At 37.9% G+C, this 18,472-nt stretch overlaps 1 protein-coding gene across 19 annotated transcripts in view; it reads left to right on the forward strand.

Annotated features, from left to right (window-relative positions):
• ATP2B2 (ATPase plasma membrane Ca2+ transporting 2) overlaps positions 1 to 18,472 on the forward strand; it is a 411,395-nt gene that overhangs the window by 330,607 nt on the left and 62,316 nt on the right. For all 19 annotated transcript variants that reach the window (XM_027664917.1, XM_027664918.1, XM_027664919.1 and 16 more), the window contains 3 exons: positions 1,458 to 1,622; positions 3,817 to 4,031; positions 5,361 to 5,603. In XM_027664917.1, coding sequence (XP_027520718.1) covers positions 1,458 to 1,622; positions 3,817 to 4,031; positions 5,361 to 5,603 — 623 coding nt within the window. The remainder of the gene's footprint in view (positions 1 to 1,457; positions 1,623 to 3,816; positions 4,032 to 5,360; positions 5,604 to 18,472) is intronic.

Here is an 18,472-nt window from a genome sequence, read left to right on the forward strand (position 1 = left end):
TAACTTTCAGAAGGTTGATGTATCAGACATTCAGGATAGGACATCAGTATTTTTAAGATGCCATTTGTAGATGTTACTTTTGTCTCACAAAGCTCATTTGAATTAATTTTTCCTGTGGAAGTTATGTATGCTACATATTGTTAGTGATTTTTCAACCCAATTTTTTTATGTCTCATCATCTTCTGTGTTTAATGGTATCATATGGACATATTTTCTTTTGCAGGGACAGGGGAAAGCAATAACAAAAGGAAACCTTAAAGCCCAAGGGTTATTGAACAATGTAAAAGGCAATCATAAGGATAAATAATAGGAAGAATAAGAATCTTAGGAGTTTCTTATTTGATATACAATCTCAGGAAGACTGAAACAAATATTTTGCTTTCTCTGAAGCAAAGTCATGGTTCCTTTTTTATTCTAGGAGACACAGCTATCTAAGTTCTTTGAGTTATACCAAATTAAGTGATAGCTTCCTCTTCTCAGATAATGCTAAAGATTGCAAAGGTGATGGATCAGAAACTAAATAGATAAATTCAGTTGTTAATGGTATAAAACTACCAAATATAATGCTATTAAATGAATAATCACTGGGGTTAGATAGACAAATTAGATTTCCAGGTCAAATAAGCATGGTCTTGTACAATCTCTTCATGAATGTCAAAGCAAAGCTATTTCATTTCATTCTGTTTAGTTTGTTGTGTTCAGTACAAAACAGACACATACACATATATAAACTGCAATGTCATTGCTTTTAAGAAACATGATACTAAAATAAAGTTTCCTTGTATTAGCATTCTTTCAAGAAAGGATGGTTCAGCTCTTAAATGCTGTGTGCTGTTTGTGGGACAGTGGTGATTCCAGCACCATCAGACCCCATGGATAAGTCACTTGAGCACGGAATGCCAAGGAAACTTTATAACTCTGGTATTATCTAGAATAGTGGTTTGCAGAGTGTGGTCCCCTGGTCACTGAGGTGCCTGTGCTGCCCGGAGAAGGGAGCACGGATCAGCTGTGGAACCACATCACCTTCAAAATGCTTTCATTGGAAGTATGATTGTAAGGGTGCACTGCATTCTGTGACACCCCAAAATTTAGAGGAATACAAACCAAAGCATCTGAGCTCTGCTATTCTAGGAAATCCTGCAGTGCTGACACGCTGGGACTTGCCAAGTCATTTGCAAGGCATGGAGTGATATATATGTGTATAACACAGAGTGTCAGAAATAACAGATCGACCCAATGGTTTTCCCGGTCCTTGACCGGTTGTACCATGGATGTGTTTGTACCCCAGGGGTCCCACAGGGCACCTGCCTGACCTGGGAGGGAAAGGTCATTCTGGTAATCATTGTCACAAGCAGCCTCTGCAGCAGATGTTGCTGGTTGAATCCCGTAAGTACGAACGCTGAGCTAAAAAGAACGAGGGCCAGCTCGGGAGTAACAGTTTTGTTCTGCATTATCAGCCAAGCAGCAGGACGGGGCTGCTGCCATGGAGATGCAGCCACTGAAGAGCGCAGAAGGGGGAGAGGGAGATGACAAGGACAAGAAGAAATCCAACATGCACAAGAAAGAAAAATCTGTCCTTCAGGGAAAGCTGACCAAGCTGGCAGTCCAGATAGGCAAAGCAGGTATGGCTGGGAGACTGACCAAAAAACACTGTGTTAATGAGACCTGAGAACTGCAAAGCAAATTTTTTTTTTTTTTTTTTTTTTTGAGAGGGACAGGCCTTTTTTACTGCAATATTTAGAAATGGGTCACCCATAAAACTGCTCTAAGGTTATCATGTGGTATTGACAAACTTTTCTTCCTCTGAAAATTAGTTTTGAGAGTCAAGAAGCCGGAAGCTTTGGGCAACTTGGATTGTAATGAACATTCGAATCAAAATGAAATGTAGCTTTTCTCATAGTTAATATTCCCAAGCACAGTAATTACATGTTTAATTTTGTCTCCCCTTAGAACTTTGAAGTACACGGTTCCAGAATCTCTATAATCTCAAAATACCACTCACACAGAATTTCCCTCTTATGGATTCTGAAATCATTCTGTTCTCCCTTAATATCCATGTTCCTGCCTTCTACCCAAGCATGACACAAGTGTTGACTCTTTTATCCAGAACCATCTGGTCCCTGCTGTTAGAAGCAGCACTTCTCCAACATGTAGGTAGAAAGTGGAAATCTTCTGTGATGGCACAGAGTTCATTAGGTTTGTTTTTCTAGTGCTGTTGAAGAGATTTTGGTCTCTCTCCAGATCCTTGGCTGAGGTCCTACAACAGCTTCCTCACTTTACCCCTGCTCTATTTCCCTTACCCTTCTTCACCAGTCTGATTTCTACCCCACATATTCCTTCCCCTTCCTTTTAAACTTCATTTTGGTCAGTTGATCACATAACCCCAAGATGCCAAATTCTCTTTTCCCGCACAGTGTGTGACTCAAATTCTGTGGTTACCATCTCTGCTGTGCAATCAATGCTGTGCCTGGTTTCATATTGCTCAGGCTTCTCTCCTTTGTTTCCCATGATTATGAACTTCTTAGGTTAAGTACCTTTCTACATTGCCTTTGATTCTTGCTCTCTTTGATATTTCAGCAGGCCCATGAATATCACAGTTAAAGTGATTGTGTAGGGATTTCTAACCATAATGTGGCGACTAATGTGAATTAAATTAATTAATTATTGTCTCCTTTGGTTTTTCTTTGTCATTGGGCAATCTATGGGGATGTCGTGTGTTATCATGAGTATTTGCCTGTATAATATTTTAATGGATTTTCCTGTGTCCTCTGGCATATAATGATCTCCCTGACTCATCTGTTTCCTGTCACCCTGAGCATCCTTCAGCTTACCAATTTTTTTAAAGTGCAGTCAAGACATGAAATTCACAATATTCTCCTTTTTACTGCGTGATCCCATTAGGGAGAAATTAATTTATTCTGAAATGCAGGCTTAACTGCTTCACAGAAACCTACCAGAGAGCAGTAATCACAGCAAGGCAAAGCTGAGGCTCTGCTGGAGTTTTTATTTGTATACTCCAATCCAGGAACGAAATTGTGGAGGAGCAGTGCTATCCTAGCAGTCTGTGCCATTGGGAGAGCATATTAAGTGCTTGGGATCTTTTGTGAATTCTGTGAAATTTTTGTTAATGTCTCTGCTTTTTTTGAATCTCTCCTCATAAAAGTACACACTTTATGGATGTCCCTTGGAAAAGGGAAACCTTGGAAACACCTGTATTTATCGCATTTTCAAGAAACTTAGTTAAAAACTGTTCTGTGGATAATTCTCTGTTACTGTTCCCTTGTGTTCACCCAGATACATCTCCAGGGCTTTTCTAAAGTATTTTATGCAACAACATAAACTACAGGAGACTATTTTTCTCAGGTCTCCTAAGATACATTTATTAAAGAGAAAAGTGAGTGTTTGCATATGGATAGACTAGTAATGTGTAAAAGGTGGAGGTTAAAAGGACAGATAAATATTTTACCAGGCAAAATAATGTACTAAACTGAAAAAACTTAAAGAAGTGACAGAGGAACTCCTGGAGAACTGGACTGGCTGGGAAGTTTTCAAGGCAGCAGTAAGACAGTGCTTAAAAATGAATGCAATGTGATTCAGCTGCTCTGCAGCATTCAGTGTTTCTTTATGCACTGGAATGTAATGCTGTTGTAATTATATTATAACAATGCTTCTTCCTGTACACTTGATCATCATTATTAATATTGGTGAGAAATGTCACTTAGAATAAGAAAATAATTTCACATCACATTCCAATGCAGATTTCTGATGTTTTTAATTGTGTTCTGTGTTATAGTAATGGATCATTTCTCTTTCCAGGTTTGGTGATGTCTGCTATCACTGTCATAATTTTGGTACTGTATTTTGCCATTGACACGTTTGTGGTCAACAAGAAGCAGTGGTTGCCTGAGTGCACTCCTGTCTACGTCCAGTATTTTGTTAAATTCTTCATTATTGGTGTTACTGTGCTCGTGGTTGCTGTTCCTGAGGGACTTCCACTTGCTGTCACTATTTCTCTGGCTTATTCTGTAAAGGTAAGAAACATTAAAAATAACCATGGGAGGAAAAATGCTGTTTGCTCGAGTTTACCACTGAGTTGGCCCTCAGGTTTTATCAGGTGTGATGAAACTTGATCTGCAAATTATGTGCTCGAAATGTTATTTAGAGTAAAACTGTTTTAAAGTAAACTCATATTGAAAGTATCTAACGAAAATGTGAATACATATGTTTTCTAATAGATCTCTTTAAAACCACACAGTGCAGGATAATCAGGTAGTAGAAATACCTATTTGATTTGCAAAGAACAAGGAATTTATTGAGCAGAATTTACTCTGAGAACAGTCCAGTCTTTGGACAGGGAATAATTTTGTATTCAAATTTTCTTGTGCAATAGGAGAAAGTTTTGACAAGGATTTGAAGCCTTCAGGAACACTTTACAAAGAAATTAGAGTTTCACTGAAGCTTTCATGTACTTTTCTGAAATGCAGTTGCAGTTCTTTGAAGTCAATGTAAATGATTCTATTAGGAAGCTAAAGAGGATTAAAATCCTGGACTTGTGGATTACTTTAGCAGTTTAGTCAGATGGGACTTATTTACATTCTGGGAATCTTAGATGAAGATGAAGTAAAGTTTATTCCCATTTAGCATGTAAACAAATTATGAACTTTAAGAAGGAATATCTTGATTTCTATGTAGCCAAATATCATAATTATTAGAGGGGAAAACCCCATGTCTCGAGGATAACAGTTTGCTAATAAAAACTGTATCTGCTTTTAAAATATTTTCTCATTCTCCTTATGTCCTTCATCTGACACCCCTTTCCCCCCTTTTTCCCCTTTTTTCTCCTTTTTCCCCTTTTTTCTCCTTTTTCCCCCTTTTTTCTCCTTTTCCCCCTTTTTCCCCTTTCCCCTTTTTCCTTTCCCTTTCCCCTTCCTCTGCATATATAGTCCATCCGTGTGCTGCAAGATAATATCCTGGCATTCCAAGTATTACTAAGCAAAAGTTGAATATTTGCCATAATGATGTTTGAAAAATGCCGTTATTTTTGTTTTCTTTAACTAATCTATTTTTGTAATCTTTGCTGTTAGAGCTATTTCTTGAAATGTATAATATTGCAAACAATTATGGAACCATTTTAGCTTATTAAAGGCAAAATTATCTCAAGGATAATCACAGCTTGGTTGTCTGTAAGGGTTTGGGATATTGGCCCGGATCAAAGTTCTGATTTAGGGAGCTTTATATTTTCACAAGCAAGACTAAACCCATTCTCCTGCGCTTTTTATAACCGATGTTCAAAACCTGTCAAAGGAAAATCTTGAAGGTTTTTAATTTTACATGTGTTTTTTTTTTGTGTTTTTCCTTAGAAAATGATGAGGGATAACAATCTGGTCAGGCACTTGGATGCCTGTGAAACGATGGGAAATGCCACAGCCATCTGCTCCGACAAAACCGGGACGCTGACGACCAACCGCATGACGGTTGTCCAAGCCTACGTTGGTGATGTCCACTACAAGGAGATCCCTGACCCAGATTCCATACCTGCCAAAACCATGGAATTGCTGGTTAATGCAATTGCTATCAACAGTGCTTATACTACAAAAATTCTGGTGAGTGGGCTTTTTTTTTTTTTAATCAATAAAATAAAAGGCAGCAGAAGGAGGTGCAGGGGTTTTTTCCGAGCCGTGCTAGTTCCTGAAAGTCCTGTTGTTGATTATGAAGTGGTAAATACTGGTGCTGCAAAAACTATATGTTTTATGGTTTGTTTTTTGGTTTTTTTATGGATAGGGATTCACTTATAAGTACAAGCCCATGCAACATTACAAATCTCCTGCTGTCGTTAGATTGGAATGGCTTGGTTTTGGTGCAGATAAATTTGTTAACACAGCTGGTTCTTACTGAGACTTCACATGTGTAAAATGATTTCTGTGTGCCTGAGAACTTTCAATTGATTCTCAAATATGACAAATTGGATTGGTTCAATCAGTGAGGTTAATGAACTTCGTTCCTTCTGGTTTCAAGTGAGTCACATCCAGAAGTATTTAATTCAGTCTGTAAAGGAGGCCAGAATGGAAATATCCATTTTGCTTGTGGCGTTAGGTTCTTCTGCACAGAGCTAATTAAGAGGCTGAAAAATTTTGCAATTCCAATAGATTTGTTCTTTGAAAGGTCAAGCTGGATTTCAGTGTTGCTGAACAAGTAGACTTTTTTTTTTTAATTTATGAATATATGTATTGTCCTTTTTATTGTTCTGTGCTGAGCTGCATAATATAGTCTTGCATACACTTCATGTTTGTTTTAAAAGTAGTCTTTTAAAATACTGTCACAGAAAACAAATAGTGCTGAGTGCTGGAGCACACATTGCCTTTAAATCTTGCTATGTAAATATCTGGATATTAATAATAATCCACACTGGGAAGAAAAATGTTTAGAGAAATCTCACACGGATACGCCAAGTGTGTTTGTAGCAAAGGTATTTTTGAAATGAATGCTCTTGAGGATTGTTTGGCCAGGATAAGTGTCTGAAGCTTGGCACTCTGGGAAGGGAAATGTGGGGAGAACCAGCTCCTGGGGCAGCTGAAGGCAGTTCCTACATACAGAGTGGGCAGGGAATCAATCAACAAACCCTCCATCAGCTCTGGAAGGTGCTGTGCTGTCACCTCCCAGCTGAAAGCAGCCAGCAGTGTGATCCCACCTCTCCTGTCCTGTAGGGCCATGCAGCTTCAGTCAGCTGAGGCTGGAGCCAGCCCTTTTCCCTTGGAATTCAGATCCCCTGGGGAAGCAGAGCTCACTCAGCTGGGAGCATCCAACCAGCAGCACCTGTTCCCAGCTGAGTCCTGACTCTTCCTCTGTCCTTGTCTTGAGGTCTGTCCAGGTCAGAACCAGGTAGGTTAAAGACAGGAGAGATGGACCTTCCTTGCTCAGGTAGTTCAGTGTAAAAGCTCAATGTAGATATTTTATGGCAATGGCTTTTTGGAAGCTGATTTGTGTATTTGTAAGTCATCCTCAGTACACAGGGTGGGATTAACACAAGGTAACAGAGATGAATTTGGGATGAAGGATAACAGGTACCTATGTAAATTTGTGTTAGGATAACTGCTACAGTGGTGACACCAGTCACACACCAGTTCACCCTCTCTGAATCCCAGAACAGATGTAGGTTTCTGAGTGGGGAGGCATCAGGCTTTCCAGTCATGCCTCTGTAATCTTAAGTTTAATGTTCTATTGTTTTTCTTGTGGTAATGATTTCATTTAACTGAAAAATTTCTGGTCAATAGTAGTTCTAAAATGGTCTTAATGTAATTTTGAATTTGGGGTTTTTTTTCACTCTGACTTGTCTTCGTTGCTTCTTTTTGAAATCAGCTCTGTGTGCATATTAAAAGGAGTCAATATTTCACCATCTCAGTACTTTTTAAAATATGCACAGAGACTGATCTGTGAAACTGATAAATGGGTGAAACCCTCTGAAAATCACATTTTTTTCTGGATGCAGATCAGATAACTGCTTGAAGTTAGCTGTGTAAAATTAATGGTGATTTTTAGCTATTACACAGCATCATAAGATAAATAAAACCTTGTGGTATGGCCCCCCCCGAGAACCACGGCTCCAGTATCAGAGGAGTTCATTTTATTCCTTGTCTAGAGCAAACTTAAACTGAACTTTAAGATACAAAGTATTGTTCCATAGCCCATTTTAAATCATAAATAAATGCAGTAAAAATTACCTGGGGGAGTTGTTTCCAGGACGAAGTCCACAGAATTATTTCTCTAGCTGCTAATACTGAATGCATCCCTGTGTGCTCATTCTTAGAGCATGTTTAATCAAATTGTGAATATCAGCTCCAACCCAAAGGGCATGTAAGAGTTGTGTCGCTCAGACTGAGTTTTGCATATTCTATTTTTGGCTATCTAGTTATGCCTACACTGTAAATTGTGCTTTGTGTGAACTTCTGTTCAGGGGGATCACATATGGGGCCATAAAATTAGCCAAGATGCTCTGCTGAATGAGAAATATTCCCTCTTGCATTGTCTTTTGATTAAGGGGCAATTGAACCATTGATAAAAGTATAAAAAGAAAATAATATCAGTGCTCGGGATAAAAGATTCGAATTTCCCTGAGAAATTAAACACAAATTATTCCAACTGAACAATAGCATCATTAAATATAGTTCTTTTTAATGCATTCCAAGATTAAGTTGCTGAGTGAGCTGATTTTGCATTCCATTAACTTCAGAGCAACTTTAATGCTGCTTTAATGCTGTTTTAATGCTGTTTATGTGAAGCTGTTCTGCAAAAACCTTTTCTTTTCAGCATTAATGTTTTGGATAGCTGTCCCACATGAAATAAAATTAGACTTCATATATTTTGGCATGTGAGCTATGATGAGGGCTGTAAAGCATCTCTTACTCTGGGAGAAAAATTTGCATTTTGGGAATACTTTGGTTGCACTCAGAGCAGAAGCACATTGATCTTGGATATCATAGAGCAGTAATGAGAGAGAGACTCCAAACACCGAAACTATTGATTTGAACTTTTCTGTGGTGCTCTTCCTTGCATAATTTCAGTTTTAATTAGGAAGGTATTTCTTCTTTTAATTTCCTGAAAGCTGTCCTAGGGCGTTGGGTGGGTATAATGTGTTCTTATTAAGAAGACATCACAATTAGTATTTCACTGAGTGATCTTCAGCACCAGTGAAAAAGTCCCAGCTGACCCTGGTATTATTAGGAACTAACACAGGCATTTCATTTGGTACTTGGTGGGTGCACAGGGAGACTAAAAGCTACTTATTCCCGTATTAGGTGAATCTCTGGATCTGCAGCAGGACTGTTTTCAGTGGATCTGGAGCACCTGCACTGAGCACTTGCACAGTGTGTGGCACAGTCTGGTGGCAAACCTTTAACTGAGGGTCTCCAAGGGAGAGATGTCACAGGAAAGTGCCAAACATTCCCTCCCTTCCACAGCTGCTGCCACCTTAGGGAATGAAGTAAACATATGTTAGTCTATATGTTAGTAAATCTTAGTCAAGTTATGAATGTGACCCGGGAAAACTTTTGGAACAAAAAGACCTCCGCTGGATGAAACCAGATAGGGAGAATGAGGAAAAATAAAATAAAATAAATTGTAGACAATTTTACTGCAGCCAGAACAGTGTTTTATATGCAGAACAACACCTGCATACAACACTATAACATCCATTTAAAAGATAGTGAAGTTACCAAGGTTGCTGCAAGCAAATTCCAACCATGTTCCTACCACGTGGAACAGGGATGATGGATCTGCAGCACAGCCACAGCCACTGGGATTTACTGGGAGAAAGGAAGGTGTCAATTCACCTTCTTCTTTTGTGTAATGGCTGATGCCTGAATATATAGTGAATAATCTCACTAAAATAAGAGAAAAAAAATGTCTAACTGCTTTGTACAGAAAGCAGTTCAAGGGATTTGGGCACGGAATTTTATTTTTATATTTTTATATTATTATTATTATACTATTATTATTATTTTAGGTTGTTCTTTTGACTGATTGTCTGATGCAGAATACTGGGGTGAACACACTACCTGTTACTTTGAGAAAAGAGATGAAGGGAGGCTGGCAGAGCAGGTTGTGAACCCAGAATATATGGAAACTCCTCCCAAAAAATTACAAAAATTCTACAAAAGCAAAATGTTGACAGTAATGGAAAATAAGATTTAACACAACAGCTACTTTGCAGGAATAGATTCAAATCTATTGTTGGTGTTGAGAACACGGAGTAGCCAGGTGAAGGGCTCCTTTCATTTGGGAGGAATATTTGCATCCAAAAGAAGTACAACTATCTGGATTGTTGAGAGACACAATGTTCCTGTAAGGAACAATCTTTCCATAGATATTTAAAGTGCAAAATATACTTCTTTTTTACAGATTTTTTTTTTTTAAAATCAAAGACTGAATTCTATTTATCAAATACTTGGATTAATCTTGACTTTTTTTTTTATTTGTTTAATCAGACGAAAAAATTGTCTCAAGAATAATATATATATACAGATATGTTATTTAAGCAAGAGAAACTTAATGTTTTACCTTTCACCTTTCATAATTTCAACACTATCAATACAGTAAGACCTTCTTAAAGACAACTTTGGAGTTGTTTTGGGGGGGAATATGGATATTTGGAAGTTTCCTACCAAATAATTTAAAAACTTGAGGTGTAGTAGGTATGTTTATGGATATTCTGAACAGTTCCCCTCATTAATGTATAAAGTTATTACTCATGGAAAGGAGGATCGAAATGCCATCTTTTGAACAGTAGCTGCTCCCTAATTCTTGTCTGACAGAGCACAGACCTTTCCTTTTTTCTGTCTATATACATTTATTTGTTTGTCTCTGTGTGCATATGAAGCCTTGTTTTCCAAATAGAAAGGAAGGAGACCATAACTGTTTAGGAAAGATTGTTTATTTAATTTCAGAGCTGAAAACCCAACAGATCAGATGATGCCACACATACCAACAGAAAATAGAGTATTTATATGTCATATACAGAAGCAGAGCCTGTGGTGTATCGTAGCTTTATCTGCCAAAGGCAGCCCTGTTTAATGAAACTGCTATTGCATGTCCCTAGAATTTTTCTTATTCAAAAGAGAAGCATGAGAAAACAGCTTTTGACTTCCAAACTACACTTTTAGTTACTTTGGCATATGAAATTGGGAAGATAATTTTACTCTCAGGTATGCTTTTCTTAAAAGCTACTCGCAAGCTCTTTGTTTCTTGTGTTAAAATACCAATAACTTGACCATTTATTTTTGCTGCACTTGAAGGTTCAGGCAGTCTCTTATTTTATCCAGCTTAGTTCACATTGTTAACAGTGTTTGGAGTAAAAATAGATCCTTAAAAAACCCCGTCACCAAAAACACACAAAATGTGAGGACAGAAACGGGGACAGAAAAATTATTAAGTATAGATTGAGGAAAGCTTAAATTTATGATAAAATTAAATGACAACTGAGTCAATGGCCTGGCCTAAATCCTGTTTTATTCCTCCTGCAGTTCCCTACCATTAACATCAAGGCACAAATACAAGTGGCAGCTCCAGTTGCTGCCTTAAAGTCTGTGAAGATCAGTCATTTATTAGGCAGACAAGTGGCCATGAGAGAGCAGGGCAGCTTTGGGCACGAAGAGGTAGCAGAAGAAGGAATGAGAACTCTGGAAAACTGTTGCAGTGAGGGCACATTGAGGGGGAAAAATGGGAAAACTGGAAAGTGAGGAGAAGAGCTGATTCTCACTTGGCAGCAGCAGGGTTGGCACGTGTTCTTCACAGTTCCTCCCCCTTTCCAGCTTTGTGGTTTTCCTTGTTTTACCGCATCGGGTTTTCTCCACACGGATCCCAGCTTTGTCCACAGGGAGCTTTGCAGTGGTGGTTTTGGTATGGAAGGGCTTGAGGGAATTTTGGTGACAACCTGAGAGCAGTGACCATCCCTCATAACTTCTTTTACTTCTGCTTTCTTTCCTCAGGCAATGCTCAAAAATAAATTCTACCTTTAGATAATGCGTCGAGATGTCAGCAGTCTATGTTTTAAGGATGGTAAGGAGGAGAAGTGCTGTTTGACAGCTGTTTTATATAAGGGTAGATTGGAATGTGTTATCCTTACATAATGACACTGGAAATCAGTGAACAGTAAGAAACATATGTGGAATGAATTTTTTTGTAGTGACACTGGACCAGCTTGTTTTTGGTGTCATCTGGCTTTGGATGAGGGTGGCAAGAAGAAGGAGGAAGGGGTTTGAATCAGCTTTCTGTGTTGACACTGTGGAATATGTTTGGAATGGCAAAATCTTTTACTTCTTGAGTAACTAAAACCATCCAGAAAAATTCACAGAAAAAATGTGCTGAGAGGAGGAGACTGATGAGCTAATGGAGGAATTCAAAGATAACTAATTTCTTCACTCTCTGAAAAAGAATACGCGAGTTTTTATGAACTCATGAACCTCTGCTCCAGGTTTTACAGTTTGGGTTCTGCAATCTTGGGGGTACAGTAAGTTACTAAATATACAATACCAGGAGAAACACAGAGGAAAATCTACTTTGAAGAGAGTCAAACTCACGATTTTCAAAGGGGAACCTTCCAGCCCAACATGGATGGATTTTTTCAGTAAGGGTGTCCTGTGAGTCAAGTGACTTGTGGATAATACTTTAAGTCTTTTATTGGCTTTCAGCACATTAATTTGGTACTGGAAATTTGTGAAAATTTTATATGCTCTTATTTTTAAAGGGCTCAGGTGATGGCATTAAAATATTGTCTGCACTATTTCCGAATCTCCAGCAAAATGTTGCTGAGCCATTTAAAATGAAAAACTTCTTTGATTTAATTGAAAATTGATTGAACTGATTTCTAAAGATCTGTATGTTTTGTAAGAGGTTTTATTTCACAGGCAAAATTATTCCCATCATATGTAAATTTAAATCTTTATCTCCTTTTTTTTGTATGTTCCCAATGTTATACAACTGTATAATGTAGCTATAAATTATAGATGGGAACAAAAAATGCAGGCAAAAGCATCTTTCTATATATAAGCCAGACAGTCATCACAAAAAAAAATCCTCAACAACACATTCTTTAAAACTTTTTATAAAGCACTTGGTAAGCATATTCTCAGAATAACTTAGGCAGAGAAAACCCAACCTATAGTGTCCATATTATTTACTGTGTAAATAATAATTATCAGGGACAATGGATCGTGTAGTTGATTGTCTCTGCTTCTAGGAGTGGCAATTAGCAGAGAGTAATGATCTTCACACATCACTTGCCATTGGAGTTCTGTAGAATGAGAGGTACAAATACAGCCTTTCTCACTAAATTAGCCACTGACTTAATAATTGAAATAACTGTGTTTAAGAAAGATTTGCCTGGGATGTGTTGTTATCCCAGTCGTGTGCTCTCTGCCATCAGGGCACTGGGCCTTTGCCCTGCCAGCAAAACGCTAGTTTTAAATAAAGTCTCCTTTTTTGGGGAGTTGTGAGGTCAAATGGAGTCAGCTGCCCAGAAAGCTCCTGGATTTGCCTGAGCAGAGGGGGATTAGGGAGCAGGGATGGGAGCAGGGCCATCCCATACATCTGCTGTTGACATCGTCGCACGCTCCGGATGCTGCGGGTTTGGGTTTCCAGCAGCTTGGCAGAGGCCAGGGGGGGTTTTCCTGCAGGGTGGCAGGAATTTTATAGGTAGAAGAGGTGAGAGAAATGTGCTCAGACAGAGCTCATCCTTTCACTGGATCTCCCATTATCCAACAACCTGTAATTATGAATTAACTGGGCAGCAGGTTTGAAGCTCCTGCCAACTTTCTTCCCTAGTTCCCAGTCAACTTTCCTGTCAGAGAAAGGGGTGACTGTCCTGCCTCAGCAACAAATGGATATGGGAAGACAGAAAAGAGGGATAAATAAGATAATCCTGCAGTGTATCATGAAAGATCATTCGCATACTACCTGAAAGTTTACGATCAAGTTTGATAAAATATCTTTATTTTCTTTCCTCATGTGACAAAAAACAAGGTAATAAACCCCTCCTTCATACTGACCTTCTTTGCCTTCAGAGTTTGGTAATAGCAGACTCCTTTTATTCCTGCTGGAATAAATAATCACTGCAAGATTATAAACAGGACTGACAGTCACTTGGAAGCTTTTTGTTACCATAATATCATTTCATACATTAGGGGTTTTTTTTCCTGCTTGCTTGTATGAAAATGAGTAAATTAGATTTTTAACTTATGATGAAACAAATATTTTTTTTCCTATTACCTTGCAGAGGGTTTTCTTTTATGTTATTTATCTTATGCTCATGTTCTTATTTTCTACTCATCTTGTCCTGGCATAAGATGATTTATGTATGGAGAATTACTTCCAGCTATTTCCAAATACATCTGTTGATGAGTTCAGGCTTTAACAGTCAGTGTTTCCTGCAAGGTACTCCACAGTGTTTTCATCCAGATTTATAAATATTGCTTCTTATTGCCTGATCAGTTTTAGGACCCCTCTTTTTTTTTTTAATAGAATGCATTGACAATGAATAATTTTAATACGTACTTCTTTTCATGCCTCTGATACCCTACCAACATAAAGTCATCACAGCTTGGAACTGATGGATGTATTGGTTAGGATGTAGTGTTAACACTTTTTAGGGGATATTTTCAGGGAGCGTTTTTCCTGATGAGAGTTTTTGTTTTACGTGAGTTGGTGTAAACCAATTACTTCAGGCACATTTGTTTTAATGCAGGTTTTCTTTGTGCTCTTGATCATCAGGAACAGGAAGATAATACCTTCAAATATGGTAATTTAATACCAATTTTCTAGAAAACTCTAGTGGTTTTTTAATCAAACATACACCAACTGGCTTATTAGAAATCAATGTGGTGAGTGAATCACCTCCTAATGAAATATGACATTAATTTCCTTTCATATTTATGTTACATAAATCTATATTTTATATAGTGTATAGTTTTAGTATGTTTTCTTACTACTCTCAGAACTCCAATGTGGTTTATTCCTCTGGGGAAAAAGAACCCCAAACAACAACAAGCCACCAGAAAACCTGGACTGGTACAATACCTGAAGTAAAACTAATCAGCAACACAGTTCATGACAGAAAACACTGTGCTAATCTCAGAGCAGTAAATGGCAGGAGTTACTTTGCAGACTTGAACGAGTTGACTTGTTCATTGCTATTCTTTGAGAATGAAATTGCACTTAATAAGATTTATTACCCTTCTGTTAGTGTAAGCTAAGTACCATGTTTCTTTTGAGTCACAGGTAGTTCTAGAAAGTCGGGAAATAAAAAACTATGCTTCAAACTCTAGTTCCTGCTGTGTTCTGCAGGTAGACCCCACTATTAATTTTTCTGTCAAGCTTCCAGTTTCCTTCTCTTCTGTGTGAAGCTCTTGGGTCCTCTGGGTTCCAGTCAATCATATTTCTGTGTTATTTACAAGTCAGTGTGGGAAGATGTCCAAAAATCATGGCCTTTCTGCTTTTAGAGATGGTTCCAAACGAGCCAGAAAAATCCTCAAGAATGGGTGGGATTCTGAAGAACTGTTCCCCCTGATTCTGAGCTAGCTGTGAGGGGCACTGGCTTCTCCAAGGCACAGGGCTTCTGATGGATCTGATTTCTCAGGTGCAGATGACTTTGATAGAGAGAAGCCAAAAGGCATCTGCTCCAAAAAATCCTTTTCCCAGCTGGAGTCTAGCAGAGGAAAAAGAGTTTTCTAAGGAAAGGCTACTAGGGCATTTTTACTCAGTCAAAGCCATCCAGTTCCTTATCATCCCTGGAGAAATGACTGGCATGCTTTGGCAGACACCTGCTGGAAATGGAAAAACTAAGCTTCCAGAAGTTATGAAAATTCAGGACACCTTTAATAAGTAATTCTGTGAACCTTCCTCACGTGTGTAAGTGCAAACACAGAGCAGCAGAGTATGGCTGCCTCCTGGTGAATCCTTATGGAGACATGGGAACATCTCACCCTTCTGAAATTATGGGTGAGTGTCAGAAGATGTCATTGTACCAAGTTGGTCACAGTACCAAATGAAAGTATTGAGCATTTTAAACAGTTCCACTGCAGATTTCTTATGCCATTGTTATTTTTCTGTTGCTTCCTCTTATTCAAGTGGGCAGAGAGTTTAGCTACTTTAAAAGTTGCTTCACTCCAAAGAAGAAATGTTGTCAGTGCTGGTTTTGTAGGGGCTATATATTTGGAAAAGGTGAAAGACAAGATTTTCTGGGAGAATTTTGCTATAAAGAAGGACAGGATGTTCAAGCTTTCCATCATTCCTGCCCCATTTCCTCCTGAATGAGTAATCAGGCAAAAATTGGCTGCAGTTTCAGTCTGCTGTTCTGCCCAGCAAAGGCATCATTCTCAGTGTCCTGACAAGGAGAGGGACTGGCCAGAGGACTGAATTTATAATGCATCTCAAACATTATCCCACCAATCATGCAAAAAAAAATCCCTCCAAGAAAATAGTAGATAAACATCACTATAACATGTTACATTCACTTGAGCTCATCCATTTGCCTGCCCAAAACCCAACATCTAACTCACCAAAACCGATATAAAAATAGTTTCAGCTGATATGTGCTAGGAAAGAGGAGTACATTTTGTGTGATCTGTGAAATATCTGCTCTCAGTGTTTTCAGACTCATTTAGAAATGGATGTTTGAAGAACCCTTTTCCTTGCTCTGGAAATGAGTACTATTAACAAAGGAGATCTATAATTATGATGGGCTATAATCAGTAGCTTCAGTCAAGTGAAAAAACTTCCTTTTTCATGGGGCTAGATTTGCTCTGCACTTACTAAACTTAGCTCCTTAAACTGTACAAATTGTTTGTAACTCTGGTGCAACCAGAAAGGCAGTGACTATTAAGACTAATAATTTGAGTTTGGACTTTTTAGCTTTAATTTGGTCTTTCTAGAAACTTAATTTTCTCGTCTGAAGTGTATTTAATAGATTTTGAGGGGGAGAGAGGGCTTGGTTGGCTGGTTGCTTTTTCCAGTTCTGATTAGTTAATAAGCATAGAAAAGGTAAAGAAAATTGAAATGAGAGTTGGTACATGTGGATCCAGGTGTTTCACACCTTTGTGGCTGAAATTCCTGCACAAGGGCTAGTTAAAAGCAGGCATGAGATGCATTTCAGACCAATAGTGGAGATGTTTCTAAAAATGTGATTATTTCTATGAAGAGAGTTAAACAGTTAGTAAAGAGTGAGTAGTTTTGTTGATTACACATTCAGAAACATTAAATAAGGTTTTCATAGGCAGCCTCAGTGAGAGAAAGGCTTAAGATGCAAGGGGGAAAACTGTCAATAAATTACTAAAATATGTAGCAGAGTGGCTAAAAGGGCATTTTCCAAATGGACAGTTGCTACTTAGATCACTGCTACAACTGAAGAAAATGTATCTCTTTCTCCATAAATCTAAAAGATGAGGTTTCAACCCTAAAACAGGTACATTGATGTTTTTAATGCTGGCAGACCCCACGTAAATCCCCAGGATTGGTTCTACTTTGGAAATACATTTTTTAAACTGCAGATGTCACCTTGAAATTGAATTTTCACTACCTGCTCAGCTCCACACTGTGCAGTTTGTCTCCTGTCTCTGTTTTCTCTGTCTGCAACACTCCCAAAGCCAGTCTAATACCAGTAAAAGCTCAGTTTAATGGATCTAAGCTGAGGAAGCAGCTGCTGGTTGTCATTATGGAGGTACCAATTACAGTTCTGCCATTAAGTGCAATTTCTCTTTTGCACTTAGTGAAAAATGTTCAGCTTGCTTGTTGTTCAGGACAATACAGCAAGTGCTTGCAAAATATATGGAACAAAGTATTGGACATTTATAAAATCCATTAGTCTGCTCTCGATTTTAACCAATTTGGTTCAGAAATCGTGTATTTGTCTCTCTTGTTTGTGTTCTGGCAATATTGGCAACAGGGGAGAAACATGCTCTTGCTTTCTTTATAGCTAGCTTGAACTGAAACCTTGCACTTAGACTATATTTAAAGTAAATTGATTGTTAATTAAAGTAAGTTAATAACAATTGCTGTGGCTAATTATTTTGATTATCTAGGTTACTTGTCAACAGTTCGTGTTGCACTTAAACAAAGTTGGAATGGCACTAGAATAAATCTCACAATTGCCAGTTCCCTGTGGCTGTACAAAAGGACAAGAGTGCAGATTTTTAATGTCCAAATTTGGAAATGGGAGACGTAATTTTCCAAATTTAGAACCAGATTGTCATTAAATGGCATGTTTTAAGGGAACATACAAATGGTTTTGATCAATAACAATGGGAAGGTCCCTAAATACAGATGAAGAACATCTTATAGTACAATAAATATGCCAAGACTCTTCTGGGGAAAATGTGGGGAAAAATCTGTGTCAGTAAAATTCGGTTTAATCTCATGTGGAAACACTAATGTTGGAGTATCCTAATCATAACTATGATTAATTAGTAGTGTCATAACAAGGCAGAGTTCATTCTCTGAACTGTGATGTGGTGTATTAATGTACCTCTGGTTAAATTAAGCAATGAATTATTGTCATTTGGAATGGAGACATTGTTTTCAAAATTATTTTAATTTTTTTAAATTAAAAGGCTTCCAATCTTTTATTTTAATTATTTCAGCCTTGAAATATAGATTATTTATTTTAAAAGGAAAAAAAAAATCAAATTAGAGAACCAAAATGGGTTAGGAGATGAAAAAGAATAACTCATGTGACATCTTTAGGTTACAGAGTCATTAATGAACTGCAAGGTACAAATGTAACACCTCGGTCACTGTTTGGTTCCTTAGAATAACTATTGTTGAATTACAGGTGCAGGACCTTAGGAAAAGGTGGTATTATTTTTAAAAGTTATCGGTACTTTTGTCATAACCTGAAATCACAAAGCCTTGCTCTGGTCCAAGTTAAATTAATTACATGGATAAATGTAGCCAATTTTAGCTTCATTAACTACTTCTGCTGTAACTACCC

This window comes from Corapipo altera, unplaced genomic scaffold, assembly GCF_003945725.1.
Source record: "Corapipo altera isolate COAL_440 unplaced genomic scaffold, ASM394572v1 124, whole genome shotgun sequence".
NCBI classification, from domain to species: domain Eukaryota; kingdom Metazoa; phylum Chordata; class Aves; order Passeriformes; family Pipridae; genus Corapipo; species Corapipo altera.